Raw genomic sequence first — 26,118 nt, forward strand, 5'->3', positions numbered from 1 at the left:
AGTCAACAAGAATTGCAAACAATAAGACAAGTCATTCTCATGTGTCAGACCTACTGTCCTGTTGCAAATGAACTGTAGTGTTAATACAGGTTCACAATTATATATAAAAAAAACTTTATGGATAACTCTGACCCAGTCATAAAAAAGTAGGTAATTTGATTTTCATATGAATAAATATGGTAATATATGCAAAATGTCTCTTTTCTTCAGTTTTCTTCTTCTTTGAACGTGCTGTTCTTCTCAATTTTGTAAACTTTGGCTATAAATAACAAGACAACACGATAAGAAATTGTGACATGAATTGCTCATGCAAATGCAATTTGTGCATATTTTATTTATTTATTTGATGCTATCAATATCTAAGTAACAGTAAGCCTGTTTATTTGTTAAAAAGACAAGAGCAGAGTGAAGGTCTCCTGCCTCTACTGGCTGTTTGGAGGAAATACAACAGAAACAGGGCACTGCTCAAATATTTATTAAAATAGTTAGACTGAATGTTTTCCAGGGTTTGGGTTGTGTTTATCATTCCTAATACCACAGCATCTGACTTAAGACCATTTAATACCAACTTGACACACACACACACACACACACACACACACACACACACACACACACACACACACAGACTTCTATGACAACTCACAATTGTTTGGGAGGCACAAGGGAGAACTACAGTACACAACAACAAAATTACGTTAGGAAGGTGATCGTAATGTTGTACCTGATCAGTGTAATTTCAAAATGCTCTCACAAACAGGAGCCCTGTCTCCAAACTGACCAACGAAACATTATGGCTACAGTTTGTGTAAAATTGGCAGGTGATATAGGAGCAGTGAGGAAATTACCTTACAGTGAGTAAGTTCAATTAATTTTTTATCATTGCATGCATGATGTATGTATGATAGAAATTGATCATCAATCTTTCTCCCTTTCTCCCAAATGATTGCACCGCTGGGGGCTGTTCTCTGACACCACCACCTTTGGACTCCAGGTCAGAGACGAGTCCGCATACAGGGTTGAAGTGGAACAGCTGGTACTCTGGTGCAGTCAGAACCATGTGGAGCTAGACCCGCTTAAAACTGTGGAGATGAAGAGCGCTCCATCAACTCCTCCTCTTGCGATCCTTAACAGGACCGTCCCTACCATGGACTCATTCAGGTTCCTAGGGCCCAACCTGCCCCAGCAGCTGCTTATCATTTTCTACACAGCAATAATCCAGTCTGTCCTGACCACGTCCATCTCTATTTGGTTTGGATCAGCCACCAGACAGGACAGGGACAGACTGCAGAAGACAATCAGGTCTGCGGAGAGGATTACTGGTACTGACCTTCCCTCTGTACCAGTCCAGGGTCAGGGAGCGGGCCAGTAAAATTTCCATAGACCCTCACACCGCGGACACAATCTGTTCAGACTCCTCCCCTCTAGTCAGCGTTACAGAGCACTATATGCCAAAATCAGCCGGCACAAAAACAGTTTCTTCCCCCAGGCTGTTGTTCTGATGAACTGTGAGCAGTCAGTGTGACCATCCTCACAATAACTCCTCATTAATTGTATATACTATTCTGTTCAAGTTCATTGTATATATCTGCTTCTGCCCTTTATTATTTCCCTATTTTTTATTCTGGAAGTATAATTTATGGTGTACAGTTTTGTATTTTCTATTATCAGTGTCCTTTTTTTTTACACTTTTATTTTTCATGCTTATCTAAGCACTTTGTCTTGTGCCACTGACCAAAGTAAATGGAGTCAAATTCCTTGTATGTGCACACATAGCTACTTGGCCTATAAAACTCATTCTGATTCTGATGCTTATTGTTGCACAAAAAATAATGTCTGTGTGCTCGATTCCAAGCTCGATTCCTTGAAATCGGTGCTTGATTAGTGCGACTTAAGCCTGATGGTCTGTCGCTACCAAGTGAAAATTTCTCTGTGCAAAAAGCAATCAAGCCATGTAACGCTCATGCGTTACCAAGCTTTTTTTTTTGCCTACGCCCAACACTCATCATCACCGGGCGTAACTAAATTTCGGGAATACCAAAACACGGCGCGCCTTACGTGCGTGGGGGCAACCCTTTCTCAGCCTCCATCTGATGGCAGCATCAGGCAGTCCCGTGAAACATTTGCGTGGGAGTTCCCTACCACAGAGCCATGGGTGAATCTTTCTCTCTCTCTCTCTCTCTCTCTCTCTCTCCCTCTCTCTCTCTCTCTGCGCATCCTCCCCCACATTAACAGCTTAGCACAGCAGAAGCAGCTCCTACAGCATCCAGCAGCCAGCATCCATCCCTGCGTAGGGAGCAGCAGTCCTACCCGGCGCAGCACCGACGCACGGAGGGGACGCATCGTCTAAGTGATGCCACAGCATCAGTCGCATTTCGACAGCAAGCATTGAGAGCACATCCTAAAGAGCTAGAGCAAGGGCAGAGAAAACGCTTCAGCCTCGGAGACAGCGCCTGTCCATGAAGATGTCTAACGCTGACATCGTCTTAAACCCCACCGACCGTGTGGTGAAATGTAAGTTAGCCCACATTTTCCGTTTGGTTATGGCTGTATTACGTAACATGTCAAGTGGTTAGCTCCCCGCGCTTTGCAAGAACGTGGCCCTCTTTTTTAAAAAAAATAAATAATAAAAAAAAAAAAAATGATGTTGTCGTGCACTAATGGTGTACGTGAGGCCATCAAGTTGTGCTCATGGTGATGGTAGTGGGGAAGTGAAGCTTTGATGCTGATCAACAATTTGGGTTTCTTTGCTGCAAAGCCCACACGAACAGCGAGCACAGGGGCAGCAGCAGCAACCTGTGTTTAGCAGGAGATATATATGTATTATATACACAGTAAATGTATACATGTAGATGTACCAATTTACAATCGCACTATGTTTTTGACTTTGTCTCTGACATGGCACGAGTAGAGGAGGAGGAAGAAGAAGAAGAAGAAGAAAAAAACAGCTGAATTGCCGAGCTTGTGGTAGAAGCTGGGGCAGTGATGCAGCAGGATTTCACGGGCTTTGACAGGGCCAGCAGGAAAGGAAGAGGGCATGAAATTGACATTTAATGGGGGTATATTTTACCAGCAGTGAGTCATGTTTTAAGCTAATTAGGAAGACAAAGAAAAAAAGTATATGATATCCAAATGCTGGATCAGTAGATGGATCAATGTTGGATGATGAAGTGCTCACAATTGCCATAACTCAGTCAGCCCTGCTGACTTTAACAATGGATCAGCTCACAGTGCTGTGTCTGAATATATTCACAGTATATTATCATAATGGTAGCTCAGTCAGCATTAACCACTTTGTCTTTCGGGCTCTGGAGTTGTAGTTGTTGTGACAATGACTGCAGGCACAGCTAGTGTACTGCCTCTGTAGACTGTAGACTTTAACTAATAATTAGATGGACAGGTCCATATCTGTAAATGTTGTCATCATGAACATCATCGAGATTCACCATCTCATATATTGTATATAGAAGAGCATTTCATCAGTGTGATATCACAGACCAGGGCCAGCAAGGACACAAAACTTCCATTATTCTCTGATTTTTTATTTGTTTTTAAGCAGAGTCATCTAATTTTTGCGCTGTTTCAGCAATGATGTCTGTAATGACAAACAAAAGTTGATATTGTCATTTGCGTGAGCAAGAATTAACAACCCAGAAAAACCTATTCTGTTACTTCTTGGCAAAGCTTTACTGACATACAGGGATTCAAAAATATGTCAAACAGAAGGTTTATATCAGCAAATGCAGTGCAGCCAAGAATTCTGACTCAGCGTTTTGCTTTTGTAACATGCTCACGTAACACTTAAGATTTAGGAGTTTGAAGCGCTCAGAGTAGCATTTACTTTTGCTGGTCACCTAGTTCCAGACTAGATGATCCCTCCTCCTACATCCTTATTTGTCTCCTTTTCTAGACACTCTTAATTATCTTAAAATCATTTATTATTGCTTGACAGACATACTGATATCCCGTTTGTCACTTTTATCTGTTGTAATATTCTTTCAGTTTGTCTGATTAGATGAAGCCATCCAGGGTTGCTAATTAGCAACATAAACTTAGCACACACCTTATTTTTTTACGAAAATGTGCTTCGTCAAACAAATGTCAGGACCTCATACCGATGCTGCTGAGACTACCGTGTCTACTGTATGAGCATTACGCAAACCTCCAATGCAAATTGCAGTTTTCTGTGGTGGTACTGGCTGTACTCCAACAGTCAGCTGCTGCTGCTCCTGCTGTTGCCCAGCAACATACAGTATTTCATAGTTCAACTCCGCTTGGGTGCTGAGCAGAAGTCAGCGTTTTATCTCTCCACTGTACATCTACTGTATACCATGTATACTATATATATACACACACACATTTATATAACATATATATTATCAGAGTAAAAAGGGCATATATCCATTTACTTTCTACATCAATGTATTTCAACATATGTAGGCCATGTTTTCATCCCTCTACATCTGTTAGATATACTGCATTACATTTTGTCAATTTTAGTTGAATCTGTGTTGTTATACCCCATGGGTTCATTCGCTTCCTCCCTTTTCTGACTGAGCAGTTTGTACTTGCTGATGAAGTGTCAAAGAACACATCACCATCGCAGATACACACTACACACTTTGAAAAATGTTAGTCCCATTAAATACACTTGCTGGGGCTTGCCTCATTAATCCAAGGCGCAGTGACTTTTAAGATTTCTCTGGTCAAGCATTCATTATTAAAGAGCATGCTGATCATGGTCACTTTAAGCCTGGGCTTTAAGACTCTTCCTTTGTCTTCTCTTTGTTTGGCATTGCTGAGTGATCCCTGCTCTGCACAAATCTGACAGTCGTCCCCTGTTATTACTCCTGAATATACTACTGCTGACGGCTTGTGTTATGTGTACATACATATGTGAGCGTTTGGATCTAGTTTTCTTAATGAGTGCCGCAACTGGGCTTCGTTTGACTTATTTTTCTTTCCATGTGAATTATTTACAGCTCAGACACTTAGAAAGAGTTTTCTGTGTTAAGCCAGATTATCTGTAGATTAACATCAATAGATGGGCCTTGAAAGCTGGTAGTCACAGCACACAGAGATCTACACTGAATCTAATCTAATATCCAATCTGACTAACCTTCACTGCCACAGAAGTAATGATTTGTGGTTGGATTTCACAGTTTCACAGGCTGTCTGTTCAGTAGGTGACTGGTGCATTTTAATGGCTACAGGCTTTGGAAATCCAGGAAGAGTGCTGGGTGAATTGAGCCCTTAGACGTTTTATCCAGCTCTCAGAAAACACTTAGCAAGTAGCCACACATCTGTACTTGAATAACTGTAAAATGGCACTACTTTGGTATGTTTAGATAGATAGATAGATAGATAGATAGATAGATAGATAGATAGATAGATAGATAGATATGTTATTCTTTGGTCACAGCTGTTCAGTTGCACTAGATTGAGTTTTCTCTGTGTCTCCAAAACAGTGATTATTCTCAACAATGTCTCGGTACATTTTTCCATTCATCCTCCCTTCAATTTTATAAAGTTTGCCAGTTCCATATGCAGAAAAACAGCCCCACGCCATGATGTTTCCACCTCCAAACTTCACTGTCAGTATGAGTATGGCATCCAAAGAATTCAATTTTAATCTCATTTGACCAGACTATGTTCTCCCAGTATTTGACAGGCTTCAACATGCTTTCAACAACTTTAAACGAGCTTCAACATGCTTTTTCCTCAGAAATGGAGTCTTGCGTGGTGAGCGTGCATACAGGCCATGGCCTTATTGTTTTCTTTGAAACAATTGTACCCGCTAATTCCAGGTCTTTCTGAAGCTCTCCACTAGGGGTCCTTGGCTCTTGGACAAGTCTTCTAATAATTCTTTCCACTCCTCTGTCAGAAATCTTGCGAAAAGCACCTGGTCGTGGACGGTTTATAGTTGAATGATATTCTTTCCACTTCTGGATTATGGCCCTAACAGTGCTCACTGGAACGTTCCGAAGTTTAGAAATCCTTCTAGAACCAATGTCATCAGAATGTTTAGCAACAACAAGGTTGTAAAGGTCTTGAGAGAGTTCTTTGCTTTTACCCATCATGGGATGTTCTTTGTGTGACACCTTGGTAATGACACACCTTTTTATAAGCCATCAGTTTGGACTGAACCAGCTGATATTCATTTGCGCTGACAAGGGGCAGGATGGCTTTCTGATCACTGATAGATTCAGCTGGTGTCTTGGACTTTTTCCACCTCCCTTTCTGCGTCTGTTCAATACTTTTTCCCTCTGTTATTTTACATTATTACACATAACTTAATTTTACTCTGCAAAACCATGTTTACTGTGTGAGAATGGTTTTTGTGCCAAACATGCTTATATATTGTCAGAAAATATGGATCTAGCAGCAGCAGCAGCACAACATTGCCTGTAGGCATAGCATGGATGGAGTTTCTCAAATAAGATTTCTGCATGAATTCCCAAATGATATGTTGTTTGTATCTGCTTCTTTACTACCTTACCAGGGTGGTAAAAATAAAGTCATAAATTTTGCTATAGTTACAGTGAAAATATCATCTGTGCTTAAATGTCTTTATGCACTTGTGTTCTTTCCTTAGCTGTCCCCTTCCCTTTGAGCCACCGCCTTACAATGAAGGAAGTGTTTGATTGCGAAGGGAAACCTCGAGTGGACCTCCTGAAGGCCCACCTCACCAAGGAGGGCCGTGTAGAGGAAGCCGTTGCACTTCGAATCATCAATGAAGGTGCTGCTATCCTGCGTCAGGAGAAAACTATACTAGACATCGAGGCGCCAGTCACAGGTATTCAACATTTTTGACACATTTACCTGGGACTTAAAGTCAAACTACCGCATTGCACACCTGGAGATTACTCAGTGTTATGGTTAATGGTACAGATGTCTTAAATGACAGACATTTTGATATTTCACAGTAGGAAATAATGGTAAAAAAAATTTAATGTTAGCACAGTTCTAATGCACGTCCAAGTAAACCATAGCAGTAAAACAGCAAGCACAATAGTAGGACTCTAGCGAAAGCTCACATAAGTGCCATGCAGTGCACCGATCAGCCACAACATTAAAGCCACTCACAGGAGAAGTAAATAACATTGATGTTCTGCTGGGACACTTTTAGACCTGGCATTCATGTTGATGTTACTTAGACATTAGACCCTCAATCCATAGCGATGATACTCCTTGATGGCAGCAGCCATCCCCTGCAGGATGCAGCCACAGATACACACAAAAACAGTTTAGGAGCAACTCAAAAAAACATCAAGAAGAGTACAAGTTGTTGACCTGGCTTTCAAATTCACTAAATCAACAAACTGAGTATCTGTGGTATATGGTCTTCTGTGTTTGCAAAATATTTTACTTTCATTTTATGTTAAATATATTATATAAATGAGAATGAGAAAGTGTGAGGTTTGACTGGTGGAGTACGTCTGATAACACACCATTTGGATTTCATTATGCAGCGTGTTTCACCTGATGCAGAGAAACAAATACCCCTGTAGTTAATTTGATAGACCTACAACCAGTCAGAGCAATTTTATTTTCAAAAACTCAACGGCACTCAGCTGATGTGTATAACTAAAATGAATGTGTTCCAGATGGTGCAACTTCAAGCTAAAGTTAGCAGATTTATTTAACAGTATGTTAATCTAGTTTGAGAGCATTTTGTGGATTTTCCTGGCTCCTATTGCCTAGAAATGTAATATATTTATTATCATATAATAATAATAAATATAATATTTTGTATCAAAGCTTTTTCATTTAAAAAATAATAGTTTAGTCGACTCAATTTAACTTTTAGCAAATCATATGGTTTTAATACACAAGGCAGATGCTCTGAGGAAAAACATCATATATAGTAAGTATATATATATAATATAATACACTTACCTATATATATACAGGTGTGTGATGTTATACTTATACTATATGTACTGTATATTGTTTAATTTAGTATGGCATGTTCGCATGTTAAGATTTGCTAGCACTGAATACAAATGACAGGGTTCAATATACAAACCAAATTGAGACAACTTAAAATTGTGACTGGATGGTGGTGCTAGACAAAATGATGAAATGATGAGAATTATCAAAGTTATTAAATTGAATCCTGAAGGGAGTATGAATGCCTGGAATACATTTCTGTGGCTTTATGATGATGGTTTGAGACAAAGATTTATTAGACAAAGGAAGAAGTGTCATCATTATGAACCTGTAGTACCAAAATAAACAAGACACCTGACTGGAATATAGGTGATGATAAAAGAACAGTTTGAATCAATACAGCAGGAAAAGTTTGTTTGGGTAGAACTCTCAACATCTTGTGATGCTGATATGATGCTTCAGCTCTGATGGCAGAATTATTCTGCCTTCATCAATTGTGCTCTAAATTTAAGTAATTCCAACTCGCAAATCCAATCTGGGGGCGGCACAGTGGCTCTGTGGTTAGCACTGATGCCTCCCAGCTAGAATGTCCGGGTTTGAGTCCGACTCTGGCCTTTCTGGAAGGAGTTTGCATGTTTTCTCCGGGTACTCTGGTTTCCTACCACCCTACCAAAGATATGCTCATAACGTTGATTCTAAATAGCCCATAGATGTAAGTGTAAATGGTTGTTTGTCTCTGTGTTAGCTGCAGCAAACCTGCGACCTTAGTGAGGATAAGTGGTAGTAGTATAGTAGTAGATGAGATGAGACATCTAATCTGGTACAACACTAGTTTGAACAATATCTGGCTCAAAATTGTATAACTGTGGTTGCTATGTTGCACAAAAGATACATTCTCTAGCTCTGTTTACTTTGGCATGTGTATTTAATGTCAGAAACAATGTGATATTAGATATACATGTAATTATGCAGCTTGCTTGTCATAATTGACAGTCAAAGCAGAGAGGTGACAAATTGATGAAATGCACCAAAGGCAAAGTCTGAGGTTCTTCATGTTAACTGGCATCAGGAAAATGGAGAATTTATGTTTTAAGCATGAAATATGCATGGTGAGCTAAGTAGTGTGTATGGCAGCTTGAACAGCTTTGAACAGCTTTGTTTTACATCTTTGTGAGCCTGAGTGGAGTTTGAATGTCTCTGCTGCTGTGCGTGGATCTTTACTTACATGCATACGTTCTACTGGTGTTTGTGCGTGCTTATATGTACGCATGTGTGTGTTTGATTGCTTTAGTCACACAGGCAGTCTCCCACTCACATTGCTCTAAGCTTTGAGTGGGCGAAGGCCACTGTGGAGCTGATAGGGGAGACGGAAAAGCGAGAGGAGATGGAGGATGAGTAGGAGAGAAGGAGACAGAGAAAGATGATAATGAAAAATTGAAGGCAGTGAAAAAATGAGATGTAGGTTTGCACTCCAGAGCCATAGCGTTCACAAGGAAAAAGTATATATCTCCCCAGAGAGGTGAGAGCAGAGGACAGTAGAGATGTGAGGTTCATGAGCGAAATGTATCTATTGACTGGCTCTTTAAAATGAATGATGGGAATCGAATCGAAGTTGTGAGTGTTTTTGTTTTTTTTACTCTGGTCCATACAGATCCACACACAAGAAGGAGAACAGGCACAAGGGAAGGAGTAGAGGTGCGGTTCTTATTTGATATGCAAATATTGCATGATGTCATCTGAGTAGTGCACACTGTCTTCACGTGAGTTCCTCAGTATGTGGCGGAATAACCGTATACTCATTTGAAGTGAGTGGCTGGCAACTCAAAGAGACAAAAACAGCCAAAGAAATCGCAACAGCATCTGGATGCATTTTTCAATCAATCCATCAAACTTTATTTGTATAGCACTTTACCTACAAAGATGCAACACAAAGTGCTTCACCTTGGACAGGTCTCCAGTCTATCACAGGGTTAACACAGAAAGACAGACAACCATTCACACTCACACCTACAGCCAATCTAGAATCACTAGTTAATCTAATGAGCATATCTTTGGACGTTGGGAGGAAGCCGGAGTACCTGGAGAGAACCTACTAAGACACAGGGAGAACATGCAAACTCCACACAGAAAGGCCTCGGTGCTAACCACCACACCACTGTACCGCCTATATTCTCTAAGTCATTCAGTCTTTTAATACTGCCTTTTTAAATCGTTGTAATTGTCAGTTAAATACCTATTGTTGCTGCAGGAATAAATGCAGGAATATTCTATTGTTCTATGGTTAAGTTTACTGTTAAAGATGAAGTCGATCCGTTTTTTGAAAGTCATCTGACAATTAATAAAATAAAGACAATGTTAATGTTAACTCTTCTCCTTTGAAGGAGTTTTACCTGTCACTACCAACCACGTTAGGAAAAGAAGGGTGTGAAAGAAGGGTGTGAATGCTTTAAACAGAGATCAGAGAATAAAATGAATGCTTTGTATAAAAAAGTAAAGTCTGTTTGTCTGTTTGTATATTCATAAAGCTAACCAGAGTGAAGGCCCCTGAAATGTTAGTATTGCTGTGGTACAACGTATGCTATTCAACACTGCCATAAAATCCTCCTGCTTTTTTACAAATGGAGTATACCCACACAACACCATCAGTGATTTGTGGAAAGCATGCAACCCCAGAAGCAACACACATTCTACATGTTTTGTTTTATGACAGTTTATTTAAGACTGTATGTGGTTTCTACAACAGGTTCAAGGGTTTCATCAGTTTTTACTGTTACCTGAAATTTAATATGGTAAAAATATTAACATAGTATTTCGTCTCATCATGCAAAGGCTCATATTCACATGTATGTGCAAAGTACTAAGATGTACAAAAAAAAGGTATTAGTTATGTCTTTGATGGTTTGTCCTCGTTTGTCCTCATCATTTTTCAGTCTGTGGGGACATCCATGGGCAATTCTTTGATCTTATGAAGCTGTTTGAAGTGGGAGGATCACCAGCCACAACACGGTACTTATTCCTTGGGGACTACGTTGACCGTGGCTACTTCAGTATCGAGGTAAGATCGTGAGAATATCATCTACCGAGGGTCACATTTACTGTTACATCAGTAACTCTTTGTATATTTGTATTTCACAGTGTGTTTTATACCTTTGGTCGCTGAAAATCCTCTATCCAAAGACTCTATTTTTACTTCGTGGAAATCATGAATGTAGACATTTGACAGAATATTTCACCTTCAAACAAGAATGTGAGTACTTCTGTGTTTAGCACATTATTTTTTTCGCTTCCTGCTTTTGCTAATGTCACACGTAGCCTCGAGCACTTTTGGTGGTAATGCACCTGTCTATCGGCTTTGAAGTTAATTCTGTATGATGGGACGAAAGAGGATGGAATCGTCTGTCAGATATTGAAAATGTAGAGTTAATAGCAAATCACATTCATGCACATACCCCTTCCCAAATTATGTGTTTTGTTAATTTCTGTTGCATTTCTGTCTACTGTCAGGTAAAATCAAGTACTCAGAGCAGGTCTATGACTCATGTATGGATGCATTTGACTGCCTTCCACTGGCTGCACTCATGAACCAACAGTTTCTGTGTGTCCATGGTGGACTGTCACCTGAAATACACACCTTAGATGACATCAAAAAGGTAATGACCTGCACCCTCAGCACAGCCAGACATACAGTACATTTATCTGTGTGTGTAACACATATTTCTGTACATTAAGTTGGATCGATTCAAGGAGCCACCAGCGTTTGGGCCCATGTGTGACCTGCTCTGGTCTGATCCTCTGGAAGACTTTGGCAATGAAAAAACCCAGGAATATTTCAGCCACAACACAGTGCGAGGTTGCTCCTACTTCTACAGGTGAGCTGTTTTAGCATCAGCCACTGCAAAGATGGTGTTGGCCGTGGTTCCCCGATAACTCTCTTGGTTGTGCAGGTGCACCATAAACATAACATAAACCATAGGTTCCTGAGTTCTTACAGCAGTGGCTAAGGTTTGATTCCAGCCTTTGCTGCATGCCATAGCCCTTCTCTAACCCAATGGTTACCCCTCACTCATACGATCAGAATACAGGAATAGTGTGGGTGACATCACGAGACAATATACATCGAGCAGTCAATGCGTTGATTGCATTACATTGTCCCATGAGACTCACTGCAGGTCTAACTGCACATACTCTATAGACAGTTAACTGAAGAGATGGAGGAAGATAGGAGAAAGACAATGACATGATTTTAAGGTCAACAGTATAAGAGAGCTCATTTTAATCTTTGAAGAGAACTGCTGAGTACAAGGTGAAACTTGACTGTTTAAAGGAAGCCAACCTCTTTTATTATTTTTATTACAACCTTTATTTAACCAGGAAGAACCAATTGAGACTAAGAACTTCCTTTTTAAAGAGTCCTGCCCCAGATAGGCAGCCTCAAATACAAAACACAAAGACAAAAGACAAACAAAAAAGTTAAACATTTACAGTAACAAAATCAAGTGAATATTGTGGAGCCGACCTCAAGTAATCTTTGGTTTTAATTTAAAAAACGCTCAATGAAATGAATCCAGTTACTTTCCAGTTGTTCTACAATATATTCCAAGCAAAGCAGAGCATTTGTTAATACCCTTGAAAACTAAATTGAGCCAGGTTTATGAAGAAGTCTGAATGATTTAAGCAATTTACAGTACAGGTAAACATACTCTTAAAGCTTATAGATAGTATTTGTGTCTGTTTTTAGCTGGGTGATACCTTTACATGTTAAAATGGTTGATAGGACTCTATCTTGTCTTTTTGACTAGTTACAGACTGTAGTTATGGACTACAGGCTGCTTACGGACTAACGATTAGCTGGTTGAAGAGAGAGAACAGGATAAATTATAAAATATAATAGAAAGGAAAATTAGGAATGGGTTTCACAACTACTCAACCCCTGACAGAGCATGCAAAAGCAGTAGGAGTGAGCACTGTCCTAACATTGCTGTGAGATGGAAGTGAGCTGTGGAAATAGGTGGTGGTGAGGAGAAGGGATTAGGTGGCAGTTATGGTGAAAGTTTTCTTAATGAAGGTCCGGAACAATGCAGACCCCTATGTGGGAGCTGCAGTCCTGCACAAATCACAAAACTTCAGGGAGGCTTATTTCTCCACCAGACAAGGAATGACATTCTGGACAGTGTCTGCTGGGTAATTGCAGTTCAGAGGCGCCATATTTGCAGTTCTGTGTATTTCAAGACCACTGGGTTCCATGTAAGAAATCAACTTAAAAAGGCATTTAGCCTGCAAAGTTTCTTCTTCTTTCTTTAGGTTATCCAAAGTTGCATTGTTTTTGTGCCACTAATTTGAAAATTCCTCTTCTGGGAGGGCCACTTAGACATCTGAGATATATTTGCAGCAATAAAAGCATCACATGTTGATTGCTGTGGGAGTATCTTGTTAGGTAATCTTCAAGTATACAACAGGAGCAGTAGATTTCATACCAAACTGAAAGGAGTTGTTGTTGAATAATCAGCATATTCTTTGTAAAAAGGCCGGTAGTACTTACTGTTCAAAACAAGCAAAACACATGTGAGACAGGAAATCAGTGAAGAGTATCCTGTAGATATGTGGAGGATGCTGCTGTACTAGTCATCTATCTCCCTGTGGCTTTGTTTTGCCGTCATTGTCAAACTTTTTGCCAACTACTATGCATAATGCAGCACAGAGAACCATGTAATCCAGGGGACTGGCTGGGTGGGTTGGGGATGCATGCAAGGAATGATCTTGCGAAGAAAAAAGGTAATGCAGTAATAATTCAATGAAATACAAATTCTTAATTTCACTTGTAATGACAAAGAAAGAATGGCAAACACACAAACACACTATTGCAGTGGGCAGAGTATGCCTCCCTAAACACAGATTTCATGTAATCAATACTGAGCATTTCACAAGTAGCTGTAAAACTGCTTGTTTGTCAGAGCTGAGAAAACTTAGGAAATTAGATATAAATGTTTCTTCAGATTTGTAACAGTGACCAAATAGATGCATTATGGACAACTGATTACCCTCCAAATGTTAGATTGCTGTTCCTCTTTTTTGATGAAATGATGACATTACTGCCTATAAAATATTCATCACAAATTCTCTTGTTAAGGTTTCGCATATGGCTTTTATATGTGAAATATTTTATTTATGTGCACGCACAGCATTGCTGTGTGCACATGCTTTCAAATAATGTGGACTAGTAATGTTGTATGACTATGTAATGTCGATTGTCACATAACATTTGCTGCACTGCTTAACGGAATAGTTCTTCTAATTAGTTTATTGCACAGTGATTGTAATCACAAAATTTAGCTCACTAACTGAGTGGTTATTAACATTCATTTTGATATCAGGGTAAATTAATGTGACGGTCCCTATCATGACAGATGGATTTTTCTTATTTGAAAGAAAAACACTCTCAGCAACATAGCACGTCCATCTCTCACTTATACTCACTTGTCAGGTTCCTCTCTCTCTCTCTCTCTCTCTCTCTCTCTGTCTCTCTCACTCACTCACTCACTCACTCACTCACTCACTCACTCACTCACTCACTCACTCACTCACAGGCTCACCGACACATTATTGTGTTTTCACAAAGAGGAGTGAAAGGAAGGAAAGTGAGCCGCAGGCAAGAACTGTGTGTGTACTGTGTTCTCTCGCAGTAATCAATAGATAGTGTTGGAGCAGACAAAAAATAAATTAGTATAGTGAAACCAAAAATACTTGGACTCCTGGATAAACTTCATTTTTTTTATTAAAAGGGATGCCCTTATTGCTACAGTAGTAATGCATTGTAGATGTGTTTTCAATATAAACTAGTATAGCTTTTTCCCTAGCATGTAGCAGGACCATTAGGGTGCACTGTCAGCCATAGTGGAAAGACTTACAACATAATTCTGTCAATGTGTAACATCTGTGTATTTTTGTATTAGCCATGAGAAAAGGTTGACCATGTGACCTAAATAAATGGGGAGGGTGGTTTTCAGCAGGTGCTCAGGGCATAGCAGTTTCCTTGTTTTTCTTCCGGCACAAACCTTTGAGCACTTAAATATTTTAAACACTTCTGAAAGTTTGATGTGACTAAGGACAGCAGTGACTGTAAGAAAGTGGAGTGAGAGAGGATTGTTGCTAGGGAGGATTTACTGTATGTTGTGGTAGGTCTGAAGGGTTTATTATGATTTATTACTAACAAAAAGCTTTCAAAAGGTGATGCTTTTTTAGATGTTTATTAGAGTAAACTCAAAATCTTTTTGTTTCGACATACAATTTAAAGATGTCACCTTGTTCTCAGAGAAATTCTGATGCACATTCGTGCTACTTTCTGACATTTTGTTGCAGCCATGATGTGTCATTGTATTATGAATGAATCAAAGACTGTTTTCTTGAAGACTTTTCAGGACTCATCTGAGTAGCTTATTCAGTTCTAAATGGCTATTAGTAAGATGTTCAGATTAACCTGGGTGGTGTCCTGTTTTTCACAGTAAGTGGTACTGTAATGACAATAAATACCAGGCTCATGCCACGTTTATGTAGGTAATAGGTAATAATAAACCAAAATCTATCCTGTTGAACTCATATAGGTTAATGCTGGTGTGTGAAAGGCTCACATCAACAAAGCCTAGTCTTGAACAGTGAAGTCAGGGACTGTTGTCTTCATTGTCACTTCTTTCAATGCTGTTTCGACAGGACACCCATCTGTTAAGGACACATTATGGCTTTCTTTTAGACATTACATAGGAAAAGCACTGTCCGCTTACACACATATTGCTTTATTACAAAGTTTGAGTAATAAGGCCAATAGCCAAATTTCTTTGAAAGTTTGAGTGTGGCATCGCATTCAGATATCTGTCAAAGCTAGTTTGCAGTTCTCATATTATTTGAGGCACATTTCCTGTCAGGTTAGAGTTGTGGGGCAGGAAGCTCTGACTGCTTCTTACTGGGTTTGCTTATTTTCTACTGCAACAAGTGGCTGTTGGGGTGGTTTTTCACACCCTTGCATCACCTTAAGCAAGTCCTTCATAAATACATTTATGAGCTGTAAGGTTTTGTAGTTTCATTTCTTGTTAGTGAAACTGTACATGAAATTACTATTTCAGTCACAGTTATGCCAATATTTGGACTCTTGTCCTTTGCTGCCAGTCCTACTCCTGTATGTTCCAGGACAAAACATATGTGATGTCTCTAAACCCAGCTTGTATTTCTTCTTTTCCAGTTATCCAGCTGTATGCGAGTTCCTACAGAGCAATAACCTATTATCAATCATTCGAGCGCATGAAGCACAAGATGCCGGGTATGTTATCACTGCAAAACCCTTAAAAAGACACACAAACATAAACTGATGCATAATTACATACAGTGGTGGAAAAAAGTTTTTGGACTCCCTTGTGTTTCAAAAGGTGTGGCTGCATTAGACAGACACAAACAAATAAAAACTATATTTATTCTGTTTAATGTTTACAAGAAAAACTAACAAAACTTAATTCTTGACAGTTTCAGTATGTCAGTTCTCAGCACTGTTGATGTCAAAGTCAACTAATAACAGAGAATGTGTTCAAACCTGAACAAAAAATAAACTAACCATCACATCTTCAAATTAATATTTATTACTCCTGCCATTAGCATGCAGTAGAGCTCTATCCCTTGCTGACATGTTCCCCATGAGCCTTTGACACTGTTGAGAGGTAATCTTGTCCCATTCTTCTTGAATTACTACTTTTAATTCTTCTCAATTCTTTGGTTTGTGCTTTAAAACAGACCTTTGATAATCCACCACAGATTTTCAATGGGGCTCATGTCTGGGGATTGAGCTGGATATTCTAAGACCTTGATACTGTGCTCCTGCAGCCAAGTTCTACTGGCCCTGGATGTGTGGCAAGGAGCATTGTCTTATTGAAACATTCATTTTGGACCTCAGCGGAACAGTGCACGTGCAGAAGGGAGCATGTGGGTTTAGAGAATGGCACAATATTCGGCAAGTATAGTTCAATGTGCCATCACAGACAGTGAGATGGCCAACACCAGCAGCACTCATGCATCCCCAAACCATGATACTGCCTCCACCATGTTTGAAAGTAGGTACTGTACATGCTGGAGATAATGCTTCGCCTGATCTTCTGTGTACCCTCACATTAGCAGGAGGAAGAAGCTAGAAACTGGACTCATCTGACCACAGAATCTTCTTCCAGTTTCTGACTATGCAGTTCTTGTGTGCTTGGGCCCAACGATGTCGGGTTAACCTCTGTCTCTTATTGATCAGGAGCTTCTTAACAGCCTTGTAGGACCTTAAGCCATGTTCTAAAAGTCGACCACGTACAGTGCGGGTGGAACACTGGACACCAGTTTGGTTTGACCACTGCTGTTGGAGCTCCTGTGTCATTCAACAGTTTTCCCTGCACATGCGGATCAGGATGCAGCCATTTCTTGCTGAAAAAAGCTGTACCCTTCCTGGCTGAGAATCTGTAACTTCATGCGTGTTTCCTGTGTTAGGTTCCTTGTTTTAGCCATTTTTGTCTCTGAAGAACTTTCAAATGTACTGGCTTTATATAGACATGAAGCATGGCAACAGATAAATGTGTCTTTTAATAAAAAGCCTTCATTAGTTAATCACTGGAACCAAAATGACCCAATACCAATCAATTTTAAGTTTTTGATGGCTGTTTTAGGATTTGTGACTGTACTGTAGAAGTTCTTAATGCAATATTTCACAAATGCATGGGGTGTATGGAAACTTTTTTCCACCACTATATATAAGAACAAGCTCTGCTTTTCTTTTGTCTTCACCTCCACCTGACCACCTTGAAGCTACCGGATGTACCGTAAAAGTCAGACCACTGGATTCCCATCCCTCATTACCATCTTCTCAGCACCAAACTACTTGGATGTTTACAACAACAAAGGTCAGGAAAATCTCCTCGCCTCATCTGTTTATGTTATATAGTGCATGTCTTTGTTTCAGTTTGCAGTTCATCTGTAACAGTAGGGTAATTTTATTGTTTTTTTATTACTCTTATTTTAATGATAAAACTGTGCCTGAATGATATGTAGCTATAGCTAGTGATGCATGAAAAAACCTTTGCATGGATAGTAATAATTGGATAGTCCTATAAAAGAAAAACTAAAAATCAGAGTAATGAATTATGTTTGCAGAATGACAAATATGGGGCTGAAACACAGACAGTCAACATTGGCACTGAAAGTAGAAATTGGCATTGGAAGCAAAAACTGGAATTGAAATACCTAATATTGGCATTTTAATGCCAGTGTTGCTGTCAGTGTTTTAGCCTCATAAACAAATACGTTTGTTGCTGTTAAATGTTGTCTTTCAAGTTATTTACTGTTATTGTGTTACGACACATGTGACAACAGAACATAAACATAATTTCTCCGATGACTGTGATTTTGTTGTCAACAAAATCAAATCAGTGGTACTCAGATGACGTGTTCTCCTTTGTTCATCATCACATAAAGCCCCTGCCACAAACAATTTGATTTTTTCAGCTTATCATAGCAGAACCTCAAAACCTGGTGAAAATGCTTTTTTTCTTACTCTTTACAGTATCTTCTGATATGCAGTGAAATGTCAACAAACAAGAATCTTGAATCAATCTTGTAAAACAACAAAAAAAAAAACATATTGTCAATTTTGTCTGTTTGCAATTTAACAACTGAAGAAGTTTTGTGTTTCAGTTAAAATTGTTACCGTACAGCTGTAGTGTCCCAATTTAAATCTTCCCTTAAATGTAGTGTTACCATATATTATACTTTCTAAGGATATGTAAAGCAGGAGAGGAGGCTCAATTCCAACATGTATATCCCTGGACTTCTAACAAGATCCATATGTATTAAAATTGTTTAAACAGCACAAACTGGAGTGTATGGTTTAATGTAAATGCATTTAGCTGTGAGCAGGCACCGGAATGCATCAGGGAGCCCCCGTTTGTTTGTGTTCTCAGATCTGTGTCTTGGTTGCCATAGGCTATGGGAGATGGGGAGCGTAGGAGGGACTGTCGGCATTGCTGACTATCTCCTTGTGGCTTTATCCCTCTTGATGTAACAGTGTCAGCTATCCCAGGTCTCAGCTAGGCCATCTAGTGGCTGAATATCTAATTTTTTTTCCCTACTTGTCTGAAAAAAAAAATCTGTAATAAAATGGGTAACATCAAGGAACGTGAAGAGAACATATGAAACATTGTTGTGCATAAGGCTATAGCAGCACCCAATAGACTCTACAAGAACAAAGCAAAACAAGTCCATAATTGTGAGGTCCAATGCCATTTTTCCTTTAAGGGTAGAAACATTAATTATATTCAATATTTCTGACAAGTAAAATAATTTCAGAGCAGCCATTTAAAATGTACTAGCTGTGGTTATTCAGTAATTGAGTCTTATTTAGGTCAGATGGAATAAGAAAAAAATGGTCATAGTTGAATAATTAAATGTTTATTTAACTGAACTATAGTGGTGATTATTTGCGTAAATTTCTTAAATACTCTTTGACAGTTTAAAAAAATAAAAAAATAATAATTTAATCATTTTCATACCAAGTTCCAGTGATACTCTAAAGATACTGGATTTACTTGTGCTTCTCCAGAACACGCCAATGAAGGACTCACCTTGGCCAACTGGCATTCGTATCTTTATATGCTCTTGTCAGTATGTAGGATCAATGGGAACCTGTTGACAAAAGTGGAAACAAATATTCCTAAGTGACCCTTTGCTGGCCTTCCGATTAGACTGCTCACCACAAACCAGAGAGTTCTTGCTCTTTGTCAGTCCTGACTTCCCCTCTTACTGTTGCTTGATTAGAAAAACAACAGGAATGCCATTCCAATGGAAAAGGGTTAAAAGCCTGTAAAACAGAGTGTAGTGTTTTCAGTTTTTAGGTGTAGTTATGGTTGTCAATAAAAACTGTATATAGTCTAAATGTATACGGTTCAGTAAGTCACAAGTCTCTAATGGCACCTTAAGGCCATGAAATTCAACAAGACTTATCAGGAGGGTTTTATTCCTCCTTCTCTCTTCTGTTTCCCCAACAGCTGCTGTACTGAAATATGAAAATAACGTCATGAACATCCGACAGTTCAACTGCTCACCCCATCCCTACTGGCTCCCCAACTTCATGGATGTTTTCACCTGGTCTCTGCCATTTGTTGGAGAGAAGGGTATTCAGTTTTTGCCTCTTTGTTTATCTGTTGCTGCTTCCCAATCTGTTATTTCCACGACTTATTGCTCAATAATATTACCTCTTTTTCCACCAGTCACAGAAATGCTGGTGAATGTGCTGAGCATCTGCTCTGATGACGAACTCATGAATGATGAAGATGAGATTTTTGATGGTGAGACGATTTAATAATTCATTATATATATTTATCAATGGGGCATTGTGGGTTCAGTTCTCACGCTGTACATTAAACTACATCCACTAATAAAATCTGGACACAGAGCTGTTCAGAAACACTAAATCAAATGAAGATGTGTGTTTTGGCATCTGGGTCAGATTTCAGTAATGGATGGAAAACAAGCTTCTATTTACAGTTCTGTCAGTGCCCATGGAATAGTGATAGCACACTCCTTCCACATCTACATAATCCAACACTAAGGATTATGATTTTATGTGCCAAAATTCTTTGAAAGTTTAATTTTTTTTTTATTTACACCTGAATTATTCTCTGAAATTACTACGCAGTTGACTTACCACCTTCTTAATGTGTATCAACAGAGTGTGTATCAACAGACAGTATCTCGTGCCTCCTAAGAGGCACGAGATACTGTCGAGATGCTGTCTGTAGGACTGATAACGTATGCCTGTAAAGCCATTATAGGCTTGTAAAGCCTATAATGACAGTCTCCCTATTTCTTTGCAGCCAACGCAGCGGCGCAACGCAAGGAGGTGATCAAAAACAAGATCCGTGCTATCGGGAAAATGGCCAAAATGTTCTCAGTTCTCAGGTAGACCTTTTGTTTGGTGGTATGTGAATGTAGGTAAGACTGTGTACATGTGCACTCAGCATATGTATCTTGTAAGAGTGGGTATAAAGTTTTTTTTCTAGTCTCATCAAGGTTCAACAAAAGGTTCTGACCCGTTTGCCTGCCTCTCTGTTCTGTGCAGAGAGGAGAGTGAAAATGTGTTGACGCTTAAGGGCTTGACGCCCACTGGCATGCTGCCAAGTGGTGTTCTTTCTGGAGGCAGACAGACACTGCAGAGTGGTGAGTACAAGGCTCAACCATTTCTCTTTTATTTACTCCTTGTGTTTTATTTGTTTCCTTTCTTTGTCACCATTCTCAGTCCTACTATTGCTCTTATCACTCTCTGTCAGTCCTTTTATTTTTCTTGTTAACCTTAAATTAACAGCAGCCGAAATTCCAAATGATTCCATGTACAATGTGGAGCTGTCTATAGCACAAAATTATAAATCATTTAAATGGCCACCTGCTCTAAGTTGTGGCCATTGTGTTGTCATAGATTCTATTATAGTATGAGATAGGGATGAAGGTTAGCTTTGCAAGTTGTTACAGATAATGTATTAGCAAACTACTGTTTAGTTACACATATGGAAAAAATAACTGGGAAATCCAACTGGGATGTTGTTTCTGATTTCCTCAAATTCATCAAAGTAACAGCTAGAATGCTCTTTGATTTTTAAATGTGTGAGATTACAAATGATGCTCCTAATTTTTCTTTTTGTGCCAAGTTTTAGCAGATTAAAAGACACTAATAATTTAATATTAAACATATTTTAGAGTTATTACCATTAAATGTGTCCCTCACCCCCGCCTACTACTCCTTCCATCTCAGCATGTCTGTAAACTCTTTTTTTTTTCCATGGATCAATCTTTGTCATTTTCTCATAGAGGTTTGCTAACCCCAGACTCATGCTGATTCTTTTAGTATTAATGCATGGCGTTCCTCAGAGTTGGGCTGCACTGCCAATGAATATCTCCAATGGCCTAACATGATTCGCCTTTATTTTTCACTGAGGCTGCATTTATAACATTTGCATGGCTTTATCAGGAGTAACCTGCTCCCCTCCTCCCCCTCAGCCACCATTGAAGCCATTGAAGCCATCGAGACGCATGATGAGGACGGAGAAGGTAAACTGGTGCTCCTTCTCCCTCCCTCTCTCAATATGTTGTCAGGGTCTGAGTAAAACACATCGTTTGGGATTTTGATTGTAAATGGCCTCCATTTGGTTCTTAAAAGTTTTGCATGCATGAAAACGTGAAACAGACCAGAGCATCAACATGAAATATGCATCCTGGTTTCCAAGTTCCCCAGATCATTTTTCCTCACTAACCACGGAGCTGCAGTAAGCCTAAAGTGGAAGCACTTTTTATATGTAAATTCCATTTGAAATAAGCAGTGGGATAACAGGAGTATTTGCACTGATAATTTTGAAAACTGTTTTGGTTTTTCGCAATAAGGGTAAGTTCACAGAGTGATGGATGACGGCATTTTCACTAGCACACATGTTTGAATAATGATTACAGTAAGACATCATTTTGTGGACATCTTTTTTTATTGTTTATTTTGCAATCAGTTGAAACTGGATGCTGGGGTGTGATAGATAAAGAAAGGGATATCAGTTGAGGGAAGGTTTTTATTTGACTAAAGTCATGTCAGCTAGCCCCACCTATAGGAAATTAAGCAATATGTTTACACAGGCATTTGAGGTATTGATATGGATTCCTAGGAACTAATGTCTGGTCTTGGAAGCTGATTCTTTGAATTGTCAAATTGTAGTAGCTTCTTCTTTGAGATAAGTAAATGGAGTATATCAGTGATATGTGCTTTTTTTGTGCCTCCATAATTGAAACAGGCTCCTTTGTTCCTAATTAAGATACACTGTACATGTCTTTTTTGCTTCTAATACCAGAGCACAGAGCAACATTTGATATAAAATGGAAAATAGATGAAAATAGGAATATTCTGAGATCGTGCAATTACATAGCGATGCTAATCCCTTTCTGTGTGTTTTCTCTCTCCAGCTATCCGTGGGTTCTCACCCCAACACAAGATCACCAGTTTTGAGGAAGCTAAAGGCCTGGACCGCATCAACGAGCGCATGCCACCACGCAAGGATGTGGTGAACCACGTGGGTCACTCCATGGGAAAGATGAATATGTCAGAGGCAAACGGCACAGAAGACAACAGCAACATCCAGTGATGATGCTGTCTGAGCCTCAGAACCGTGTCGCTGTTGAGCTACACAGCAAGACTTTGCTAAATGGGAAATTCAGGCCTCAGAACATAGAAATAAAAAAGGCCCACAGAAAGAACATGAAATCTGCAGCTAATCCATAGTGGGCAAAATGATCATTTATTTAATGACAGTATGTCACTGCACAGTCACGGGAAGGGGGGAGCTAGGCTTTATAGGAAAAGGCAGGGATGAGGAGAGGCCTCAGCTTGACTGAAAAGAAATGCAGTTGAAAGATGTATCTGTCTGTTGTTCCCTTTTCTCAATTCAATTACAGACTGAATTGCTGGAGGTTGTGTTGTTGTGAGTGCTGACACATGTCTGCTCCTTCATTACAGGGCCTGACAGAAGACATAATTGCAGTATTCATGCCACCCAAATCATTTTACTGTTTTATAAAGTGTTTATTATGACTCACTCACAAATTCACTTCATGAGGAAAATACTGTTGTTTACATGTTTTGCTAGTATTAAATCACACAAATTTGTAAGGAAGAAAGCAAAAAAGTAAGGAAGTAAAGTGTGTACCACTCACAACTTACAGCGCTATCTTACCGGTGGACTTAAATTTATTGATTTACCTTGTTGTAAGATGCTGTCATCCTGAAAGAGTAGGGGGGATGGGTGTCCACATGTGCTCATATCACTGGCCTGAACGCCGAATCCTCTTCTGTCTGAGATCAAACTCTACCTTGGATATGCCTCAGTAATCTCCAGTCCTGATCCTTTTCCCATCTTCTTCATCTCCCACTAACTTGTTGGGTTCAGAGAAGAAAGAGAGGAGATGAAAAGAGCATCTTGACATTTGGGTCCACTGCTTACCGTAGATACATCAGCATCACCAAGATATCTAAAAATGTCACACCAGCCCATATGAAGATGGAAGCTCGTCAACGTTTGCAGATGAATGTCAAAGGACTGTACTTATCCCCAGATCATACTCAAGTTATTTATTCCCTCTTCACTGGCATTTTAAGCATTTCACATGAGAAAAGCATGGCATTTGACCAAGCTTTACCTTGTGACTATATGGTTCAATACTTGAATCTGTTTATCTTTTGCACTTCTGGGCTGGTGACAAACTGGCATTAACATCAGTTTCTGAGAAGTGGACAAGAAGTAATTTAGAATTTTTGGACATGCCCAGCTATTATTTCCAATGTGCTTGTTACTTAAGAGAAAGCAAAAGAATTCTTGCAGCCACTCAACGGTACATCAGCGCTCTTGAGTCTTTCAGTTTGTGCCATGCTGCAAATTCATTGAGGATTCAAAAGCTACGAAAACTACGATATCTGACTGACAATGAAATTCTACAAATTTGTGAATTTCTTAAAATTCTTGTTTACAGAATGCTGAAACATTCTTTGTTTTTCACTAAAAATGTACACCTTTAAAACACCATCAATATTGTTTATGAATGCATTAATCTATTAATCTCGTTTTTGAAATGATTTCTTTTGATCCGATTGAATTTTACTGTGGTCAGTGGAGAAACCAACTAGGACAATCTTCACTGACAAACGCACCCACACTGTGATTCAAATAAAATCAATTCCCTTGTCCAAATACAGTGTCAAAATAATAACTACTGCATAGAGCTTAACAGTATAACATAGTGGAAAGTTGCATTGATGGAGACTTTCTGATGAAGAGAAAATAAATACAAACTGAACAGGAAACTTCTTGGGCCTTTCAAAATAAATAATTTCGTATGGTAGATGTCTACTGCGCCCCATTCACAAGTGACACATACTTTAAAATTCTAGAATTTCCTTTCATACATTAATATTTTTTCTACAATATATTCCATCTTTCTATTTAATGACAAAGCTATGTGAATTAAGGATGGACAAAAAGTGATTTTTAACACAGCATCTATGGTATGGAACGCATCAATGCATGCAATTAAGTTCCTAATTGTTATGTGAGAATATAATTGTGATAGTTGTGTTTCAAATAGTAAACTTGAATTATTTTATTTTTAATATATTTGTAGTTTTATTTGTCTTGTTTTATAAATTTTATAAATAGGCTTCCTTTAATTGTTTTGATCCACATTTTTCATCCTGTTATTTATCACTGCTTATAATTTTATATTTATTTATTGTATGCAGAGATGCTCTTCTAAGGTGTTTTATTTATTTACTTTTTTTTTCTTCCGTTGTACTGATGTACAGAAAATGTTCTATAGTGTGAATGAATATAATCTCAGTGAAAAGCAACTTTCAGGCTGCCAAAGCATGATAGCATGGTTTTCAGATGTAAATGAACTGGACACAGTAAAAATCATGTGTCACACTTACATTTAACGGGAAACATTGTACTCTGGTTATATTTAATGCTGATATTATTATTGTTAAAATTTAGCTTATGGTTATTTTCCTTCCTCTGTTTCTGGTTCTTGTATGGTCGACATGCACATTTCAAACAAACCGATATTATAACGGATTTTATCTCGCAACCTTTTTTTAATGATCTATGGAAATATGTTTTGGCATTTGACTTCCTAAATAACACACATTGTAAGCATGCCCTATGGGACAAATCACAATTTTTTACTCTTGAATAAAATATGCATGAACAAAAGGTGTGACATTTCTAATTTCATATTTCATATAGATTTAGGTGTAGATACAGCCCTTCAAATAAATAAATAAATGCCTTATATTATGCATATATAATATTCATGAAATTTAAAGATAATTCAGATCATCATATTTCAGTGTCTTATTTCTACATTTGCAATATGTGCTTTGTGCTGTTACTGACCAAAATATATAGACAAATTTAGCATTCAGTGCAATATTAATCCATAACAAGAAAATACACTTTTCAGCTATTTCAGAATACATTTATACATATACTGTTCATCAAAATATACATTATTCGCCTGGTGCTTGCTCCTACTAGTTGGGTAATGTGCCACTTTATGTAAAAAAAAAAAAGGAAAACATGAAAATAATGACTTAAATCATTTTTTGACAAAATTATTTTTTAAGAATAAATATAT

At 38.7% G+C, this 26,118-nt stretch overlaps 1 protein-coding gene across 2 annotated transcripts; it reads left to right on the forward strand.

Moving 5' to 3' along the window:
• The first annotated feature begins 2,116 nt into the window (after positions 1 to 2,116).
• On the forward strand, positions 2,117 to 25,694 carry ppp3ca (protein phosphatase 3, catalytic subunit, alpha isozyme). 2 transcript variants are annotated; one of them, XM_047607402.1, is made up of 14 exons: positions 2,125 to 2,514; positions 6,596 to 6,796; positions 10,824 to 10,948; positions 11,029 to 11,140; positions 11,398 to 11,543; positions 11,623 to 11,762; positions 16,124 to 16,201; positions 17,713 to 17,807; positions 19,947 to 20,072; positions 20,169 to 20,246; positions 20,775 to 20,859; positions 21,020 to 21,117; positions 21,952 to 22,002; positions 22,897 to 25,694. In XM_047607402.1, the coding sequence occupies exons 1-14, from the start codon at positions 2,460 to 2,462 to the stop codon at positions 23,073 to 23,075; spliced, it is 1,569 nt and encodes a 522-aa protein (XP_047463358.1). In that variant the 5' UTR covers positions 2,125 to 2,459; the 3' UTR covers positions 23,076 to 25,694. The 2 variants fall into 2 exon arrangements, with proteins under 2 accessions (XP_047463359.1, XP_047463358.1); XM_047607403.1 differs by lacking the exon at positions 21,952 to 22,002 and having other exon boundaries at positions 2,117 to 2,514.
• The last annotated feature ends 424 nt before the right edge of the window (positions 25,695 to 26,118 follow it).

This window comes from Mugil cephalus, chromosome 15, assembly GCF_022458985.1.
Source record: "Mugil cephalus isolate CIBA_MC_2020 chromosome 15, CIBA_Mcephalus_1.1, whole genome shotgun sequence".
NCBI lineage: Eukaryota > Metazoa > Chordata > Actinopteri > Mugiliformes > Mugilidae > Mugil > Mugil cephalus.